This window comes from Gavialis gangeticus, unplaced genomic scaffold (assembly GCF_001723915.1).
Source record: "Gavialis gangeticus isolate Ggan-Ray unplaced genomic scaffold, GavGan_comp1, whole genome shotgun sequence".
NCBI lineage: Eukaryota > Metazoa > Chordata > Crocodylia > Gavialidae > Gavialis > Gavialis gangeticus.
The window spans coordinates 41,947,394-41,955,892 of record NW_017728993.1 but is presented as its reverse complement, the minus strand read 5'-3'; the positions used below and the strand labels follow the sequence as shown (position 1 = coordinate 41,955,892).

General features: G+C 43.1%; 2 protein-coding genes across 2 annotated transcripts in view; one reads left to right on the top strand and one right to left on the bottom strand.

The window, feature by feature from the left end:
* Nucleotides 1–861, top strand: part of ABCA4 (ATP binding cassette subfamily A member 4) — a 154,304-nt gene extending 153,443 nt beyond the window's left edge. The window contains exon 50 of the mRNA XM_019501637.1: nt 483–861. Within this exon, the coding sequence (XP_019357182.1) occupies nt 483–605 (123 nt within the window). The 3' untranslated portion in view covers nt 606–861. The remainder of the gene's footprint in view (nt 1–482) is intronic.
* Nucleotides 862–2,585: 1,724 nt separating this feature from the next.
* TECR (trans-2,3-enoyl-CoA reductase) overlaps nt 2,586–8,499 on the bottom strand; it is a gene marked incomplete at its 5' end in the record, with an annotated part of 42,602 nt that continues 36,688 nt past the window's right edge. Inside the window, 6 exons of the mRNA XM_019501636.1 lie at nt 2,586–3,124; nt 3,228–3,273; nt 4,889–4,977; nt 6,957–7,014; nt 8,024–8,067; nt 8,163–8,235. Of these exons, the coding sequence (XP_019357181.1) occupies nt 2,997–3,124; nt 3,228–3,273; nt 4,889–4,977; nt 6,957–7,014; nt 8,024–8,067; nt 8,163–8,235 (438 nt within the window). The remainder of the gene's footprint in view (nt 3,125–3,227; nt 3,274–4,888; nt 4,978–6,956; nt 7,015–8,023; nt 8,068–8,162; nt 8,236–8,499) is intronic.

Genomic DNA, 8,499 nt, shown 5'->3' with positions numbered 1-8,499 from the left:
AGTATCATGGCCATCTCCATGCTTTTGCAGTGGCTTTGAGTGTCCAGACAATATCTTTTTCAGGGCTGTTAACAGCCCCACTCCCCTTCCTTCCCCCCTCCAATGGGTGGGTGCATACACCTGTGGAAGTGCTACATTTCCTCCTGGCATGTACATAAGGACTTCAGGACCACCATTTGGCTCCTCCAACTCCTTGCTTACCCAGTAGTTTATCTCACACTGTGTGAACCTTGACAGAACCCTACCTCTGCTGGAGTTGAGAGATGGATTTGGCTTCCATGCAGCACTTATCCATATTGATATCGAATAATGAAAAATGTGTGAGCTGTGCTAGCAGACAGGGTCTCACTTCTGCACATCCCTGTGGCTTTCCTTCTGCACCTCTTTTCTACAAAGGAGCTGACATGATGCAATTTGCCAAAGTAGTTGGACTGCCTGGTCTTGGTAGGTTTTGGTGCTTTATGTGTCTCTTCCTCACACAGGTGTTTGTGAACTTTGCTAAGCAACAGATGGAAGATGAGACAATTCCTTTACACCCTCGTGCAGCTGGAGCCAGGAGAGAAGTGAAGGTGTACCCAGATACTCCTGCACAGACATCTGCATAGTGCAGCCACTAATACCAGGAGCATAAATAGCTCAGGGAAGTGCCATATTGCAGCAGTATGGACAGTGAAGAAACCACTCCTGGGCACAGTATTCAGATGAAGTCTTGCTGAGAAATGTGCATCTTTAGCAGGCGCAGGAAGCTTCTACTGCTCTGACAGGAGAAATGCATGAGAGACACATTGAAAATGTCAAAGGAGTCAAGGTGTTTGGTTTATAAAATGCTTCTGTAAAATAAAAATCATTTTTGGTGCAAAAGGAAAGGACTCTTTCCTCCTTCTGAGCACACACAAAGCTATTAAGAGTACAGTTTCTGTACCCTGGTATTTTTAACTGCTACTAGTAGCACTGGGTGCAGAGCCAAAGGCAGAGAGTACTGCCCAGCTCAGAAATAGGAAAACCTAGACTGGGTCAGAACACAGTTGCTGACAGACAGTATAGCTGCTCAGAGACTGCTTTGTTGAAATGTCAGGCCATTGTATTAGAGTTCCAGATGCAAACAGAGGACATGTTTCAGCAGAAATGAGGGGGCAGGGGAACCAGTAGTTGATCGAGGACCACTAAAAGGGGTGTGTGGCAGCAGCAATGAGCAAACTCAGCATGGGTGCAGTAGCTGAGACCAGAGCTCTCAGCAGTAAACCAGAGGCAAAGGGGGTATGATTGCACCACTGTCCTCAGAGGGAACCAACTCAAAGCTCACAGCCAAGCAGAACCTTTTTGACATTTGAAAAAGTTTGATACATGTTTTAATGAATATGACCACATGCCCCTTCACTTCCTGGTTTCAGGTGCTGAAGCAAAAATGCTGAAACAGGTATTTTAAAAGAGTCAACATAATGCTTGGTATTTATTCTCTGGCCTGACCCAGGCCATACTGACATTCTCCATTTCACAAAGGGGTCTGGGAAGACATCCCTGTCATAAATCAGGATGAATTCTGCAAAAACACTAATTTTCCCTCTGCAAAAACACTAATTTTGCATCTAGCTCCTTTCCTAGTTCACAGTTTAGATTAGTGAGACAAGCAGGTTTGCAGTGATTTATTGCTTTGGTTACTTACCAGAGCATGTCCCTCAGCCACCTTGACACTGAAAGAATTTGTTATGCAAAAATGAAGGCTGTTGTGTATTTTTGTTGTTCATCAGTCCCATTCCCCCCCATCTGCTCCTCCCCTGATATAGCTTTTTTATCTGACATGAGACTAGACTATTTTGCTTTGTACTATACAAAAAGTCAGCAACCACATGCAATCTTTTGTTGCCATAATTATTTCTGATGCAATTCAAAACGTAGGTTTGATTTATTGCATACTTCATCTTTACAAATAGCTGCAAAAAATCCTTCTATACATCTTTTATAGATAAATAAATAGTCATGAAACAAAACAGTATATATGTCTTCTATTCATAGATATGCTCTAAAATAGTTTCTTTAAAATGTCAATAAGACAGGATTGCAACAGTTTCTTGAGTAGTTTTGTACAAAACTTTCCCAGGTCACACTGAACACTTTGTGGAAAACAAAACACAGGAAGTTCAAAGTGTAACTGGATCCTCCTCCCTGGCTTGCAAATGTTGATGGAACTATCATTTTGAGGACTGTTAGGTTAGTGCATTTGTTTACAAAGTATATTAAAAACTCTTCAGAGAACACTAACACAAAATGTCTAGATAAAAGATCCTTTGGTATCACAATGACTTGTTTTACGAAAACAGGTCAGATAGCATAGCTGCAGAAGAGATTAGATCTTCAAAATCTTATCTACTAACCAATGAACAATTTATTGGTAAAGGAACTTTCTAAACAAGGGATGTTATACCCAAAATTACTTTTGCTTTCAGATTGCCTGGACAACACATACATTAGAATAATCATCTCGGTCCTCTGTGGTAGTGCTCACCTCTCTATTCCAAGTACATCTTTCCCTTTGTAATTTATGATGCACTTGCCCCCACACCAATTTCACTCCAGCTGCAGAGACTCAGGAAAGGCAACTTGATCTGCACTCTGGTGGCATGCTGCTCCCAAAGCTGGAAATCCCTCACGGTAAGTCTTCACGCTGCCTCTGATCACTGGTAGAGGAAGACCCAACTGTTACTAACTGGAAAGCTCTAGGCCACTTTGGTTATAGTGAGCCATAGGGACCTTTGACCATCAATGAAGCAACAGTCAGGGCAATTAATCTGGATTTCAAAAATGCCCCTGAATTTAGACATATTAGGAGGGTTTCAACTGTCTAGAATTTCCCACAGAAATGGAGATCCAGTATGCACATGAACCATCTCAGCTATTTAAACAAATTCTCCCATTTACTAGCAGTTTTGTCCATAAAAGAAGCCCATTAGCTTTTTCTTCCTGTAGTTCCACACAAGCGTTCAAATAAGTCTTTCTTCTTACAATAAGAATGGAATAATTGGCATTCGAAGACTTGGATAATCCTTGAATTCTCGTAGGTAGGTGCAGTGTTTATCCTTTGCCCAAATTGTCATCTGAATAAAGCAAAGCAAAGTAAACAATGCCACTATAAGGAAGAAAGAAAAAGACACCATGTGAATGCCAGGAAAACAACACTCTTCTGTACTGAGGACATGTTAACTAGTTGGGAGGACTAACACGTTACTCACCTGGGACACACTGAGTCATGACAGTGAAGCTGATCCAGGCCCCCACCTGTTTGACCAAGGAAATGAAAAACATTTCTGGTGATGGAATTTGCATGTATACCTCCATTCATTGCAAAAAGCCTGTCCTAAGGTAGGTACACAAAGAAGCCATGGTCAAGTGAATCTGTCTCTGGAACCTATATCAAAAAGTTTGTGGCAGCCTGTTAGCCTCAAAACAAAACTTTCCTCTTTGGCCAGGTACATACATTACACTTTTATTGGTATATAAGTGATCGGAAACTGGGCTATACCCATAACAGAAGTTTGGCACACACAGACTGGTTTAAAAAATGGCAGAACCCAGTCTAAGATTTGCCACTCCCACCAAAGGCGCATGTGTATTCTGTTTGCTACCTATCTAAACTATGTTGCTTACAGAAAACTGTGCAACTCAGATCAATTCCATCTCAGGCTTTTTGAATGTCTGTACCTAGCCATATTTTAAACAGTTGTTAATGCGTATGTGACATTTCAGACTGTTCAACATCATTATAGTTTCCTCTCACCCTTTTTTCCATTTATTTTGTATTTCCTGTTCCTATGTCAGTGCTATAGTCTACAGCCAGGGGTACAAATACTGTTTTCATTTTCTCCTGGTGAATCCCCACCAGGATTTTGTACAAGTCTGATCTCTGTGGTGCAATGTTGTTTGAAGACTGGCTGAAATTTACTCTTTTGAGACAGCCTGGGTAACATCTACACATTGCTTATAGCCCATTAAAGTCTTAAACTGTGAGAGATTAAGAGATGTAAAGGCCACATGCAGCTTCCTTGCATATGAATGAATTTCACTGAAGCTACTCTGGGTGTTTTTTTCCTGTTTACAAGGTTGAACCCAGAACTGGGCTCCTAGTTAGGCAGCATTAAGCAGTCATGCCTTCTATGTCTGCATGCTTCTCTTACATATTTGCAATAAGTATTCCTCTCTAAGTTGGATCTCAACTTGGATGTGGTAGAGAGGCTTGTGTACTACCAATGACCCTAGGAGTGATGCCGTCTGGAGTTCTGTACTCCTGGTAGCTTTGCCCATGGCAAGGTCAAGAACAGGATTTCTAGACTAACAGCAATCCAAAAATAAAAGTTCTCCACAGCAGAGCAACCAGATGAACAAAGAATACTTCACAATAGCTGCAAAGGCGGATGAAGTCTGTAGCAGAATAGAAACCTCTGGTTGTCTAGGTTTTCCTTGCCATCAGATTAAGATTTTCCTCCTGCCAAGTATTGTGTGGCTGCTGATGCTCACTCTATGTATCCCCACCTTTAAAGAAGACACATGTAGGTGTTGTCCTTTAATAGCAAGTCCTATGGTGCTGGGTGAGTGGCAACAGGGGCAGATGCTAGTGGTTACTGGAAACCCCTAGTCAGACCTACATGGAGGCGATGATTGTATGGTGATCGTTTTCAGACAGCCATACAATCTGGCAGCTCCAATCATGACTGATCAGGACAGTTTAGGAGGGAGCTAGAAAAGTTGCCTTGAACACAGTCTGTCTCATTACACCTGACTAGAAAACCATATCCAGTGGGATTTTCAGTCCAAATCAATATTAAATATTCCAATACAAATGAAGCTGCAATGTGCAAAATTAGAAACTTAAAAAGTTTTTTTCAGGAACACTTACCTCGTATGTGTAGTTAGGGCAGGATACAAAGAAAAACAGCCACGTAAAAGGATTCTTTGTTGGATATGGGATTTTACGGGTTTTGGATCCTACAGATTAAAAAACCCAAAATATAACAACGCCAACATCTCTACTTACACTGTAGGTTACTATAAAGACAATCCACCTTTACCCATCAAAGTGCCTCATAACTGACAGATGGTAACACAGGTTTTCCTAAAAATGGAGACCTCTGAATCCAGCAGAGAGATTAGGATACCTGTGAAGGAATGCTTTGGGCATAATGGGCATCTTTACACTGCTCTGGGAGTAGGGGTGGGGATGGAAATGGAGGGGAGGAGTGGGGTCAATTAGAGTGGCTCTTGGAAGCCATTCTAATTAAAGCGCCCCCAGGATCTTGTGTATTCAGCGTCCCATGCTTCAAAATGGCAGCAGAAGCACTTTAAAGCTTATTTGAGGAGAGTGCTAATTAGTCAGGTGATTAATTCAACTGAGTAGTTACAGCACGTCAAAGCAGGTGTCCCACACATCTACCGGTACCCCATATAAGATGTTTTGCTGTATTTGTAGCTACCATTCATGATAGCAGCATCCTTGAAAAAGATCACTGGAAATGCTGACTGGCAGCTAGGTTACTCCCAAAAAAGGTATGTGTACCACCTCTCAGACCTCAAAAATGAACAGTATTTCTGTTCTCATTAGAAATGAGATTGACTTACAATTATGGATGCAGGTAGTAGACATTAAAGACCAGAATGCACCTAGTCTTTGCACAAAGAGAAGGCAACCCTCCCACTCACACCTCCAAGCACACACAGTTTGTCTAGAAGCCAGGCTAGGTAATGGCTCATGTACTCACTTAGTCCAGCTTATGACAGCACCACTTGGATCAAGCACTATGGTCTGTCCCAGTGCCACTAACAGGGGCCCATGTCCTGAAGGTACAATCTGGCCCTAAGTACAGTATTTCACAGTGTACAAGTGGAGTTTTGAAGCCCAGTTTTTAACCTTAAAATTCAAACTCAACGTGTATGTTGTATCACCGTCCCCTGCGAGTGGCACTGGACTCAGCACTTAGCTGGTGTGATCCAGGCAGCACCACTCTCACGGGGTGGGGGCACATCAGCCAAGCACTAAGCATGGTCTTGTCAGCACCACCTGCAGCAGACAAGTGCCAAGCCCAGTCCTGTCCCCTGTGAGCAGTGCCAGGCTCAGTGCTTGGCTGGCATGGCCGGCCTTAGCACTCAGCAGCACTGCTTGCAGCAGACAGGGCTGGGCTTGGCGTTCAGCTGGTGCAGCCCAGGCAGCACTGCTCACAGGAGATGGGGATGGAGTCAAGGATGGGCTCAGTGCTCAGCTGGTGCAGCCCCGTCCCCTGCGAGTGGTGCTGCCTGGGCCGTGCCAGCTGAGTGCTGAGCCTGGCCCCATCTGCTGTGAGCGGTGCTGCCAAGTGCCAAGTCTGGCTATGCCAGCCAAGCACTGAGCCCAGTGCCGCTCATAAGGGTCAGGGCTGGACTCAGTGCTCAGCAGCACACAGAACCAGGCTTGATGCTCAGCTGGCATGGCCCAGGCTGTGCTGCTCACAGGGGAAGGGGCCATGCCACCGAGTGCTGAGCCCTTCCTCATCCCCTGTGAGTGGCGCTGTGGCACATGTCCACTCCCTAGGCACCTGGCCTGCAGTGAGGGTGCACAGGGGCCAGTATAGGTTGACCCCATATTTCTGATCCAGAAAGTTAGGTTGACTTATACACTGGATCTATGAAATTCCTAACTTTTTGGATCAGAAAAATGGGGTCAACTTGTACACTGCATCAACCTATACACCATGAAATATGGTAAGTAAATTTACTGTAAGGTACTGCATAATGATCTGATTCTTCATTCCATGCATAGTCAATGTTTCCTTAGGGTTCAGTCCTATGAGATACTGAATTCCCTCTTTCAACTAAATTGAAAGAAGCTGAAGATGACGGGTCCTTCAAAGAAGGCTCACTACACCTTAGTGCATTTCATTGCTGAAGTGCTAACTTAATTACATAAAAGTAGAGAACAATAATGCAGCTTTTACCATCTCTCCTGAGATCACTGAGTGCAACATGGATAGAGAAATTCCCAGCCTCACACAGCTGCAAGAAGAATAGGAATAAGTGAAATGGAAGCATTTTCTTTACTATACTTGAGGCAAGGACTTTTTTGGGGGTTGCATCTTTTATTGGCTCAACTGCAGGGTTAAAATAGTTAGACAAGCTTTCTTGATGTTCACCTGAAGACAAATGTTTTGCATTCAAAAGCTAGTCTAACTTTATTCCAACCCTGCAGTTGGTCCAATGAAAAATATCACCCCCCAAAAATCCTTGCATCTTGCATAATTCCTGTACCATCACAGCTATGATGTCAGTCTAACACTACCTTTAGTACACTTCTCAGGATTAATTTATAGAGAATTCTTTAAAATACTTCAGTAGGCTTATAGCAGAATAAACTAAATAAATAGGATTGGAAAAAGGGGATCAAAAAAGGATTGCAAAGCGGGGAGACACTGCTACTGTTGCTGCCTTAATGAGCCCAGCCCTTGCACAGCCCAGCTGGAGCAGGCAGGAGCAGCTCTAAAGATTTCCCCACCCTCAGGACACCAGGGAAAGCAGCCACAGCAGGTGGAGCATAGGGAAGAGGGGGGAAGAGGATGTGCTTCTGATGACTGAAGATAAGGGGGATTCTCACCTGCTTTGGAAGGGTTTTTTTTAAGTCCCCAGAGTCTCCAGCAGCATGGTCCAGTCTGAAAGGGGGTTTAGCAGTGCCACTGCATAGCCTCTGGGTCTGCCCCTGACAATACTAGCCACTGATGGGTCTAGGATCCTGTTGATGTATGTAGTTCAACATGGTTCTCTGCACTCAAGGTTTCATCTATCAGCTAGATGATCCTGAAACTTTAACTGAACTAAAAATGTTCTTGGTATCCAGGATTAAATCCAAACTGACAACTCTGTTCTAACTAAAAAAAAATATTACTCTTAGTTCTAAGTCCTGAGCTTTCCAGTAGTAAATGCTTGGCCATCCCATTCTCTTCTCTCCCAGTTATACAATTTTAAGAAGTAAAGAATTTTTCATGTCTTATAAGTACAGTAACCAACCTACCAGAAACATGATCACAGCAAAATTTATCTGTTTTTGTCCATAGGCTATAAAAAAAATATTGAAAAAGCAGATAGTTAGCACTAATGTACATCCAGTAAGGGAGCATTACAACAATTCTGAGGGCCATTTTACTACTTACAAGGAGGTGTATAGAGAGGATGATTGATGTAATAGGCCAGCCAAGCAGCAAATCCCCAATAATATAAGCAGTTCTGAAAAATAAGTAATATGAATATGTTTTAAATTTTAATAGCATAAAGCTATGTCAGCTGACCAGAGTGTAACAAGAAAACAATTCAAGCCTCTAGCCTAGTTATTTCTGCAAGGGTTAGTGATAACAGTCACTCGGGCTGATCTTGCAAGTTGCTGATAACACAATAAACATGACAGACCAAGCATAGTAAAGTCAGAGCAAATGACAGGAAAGGAGTGCTGCACTTAGAGTGAAATATCACTTGTCACAGCACACAGACCGC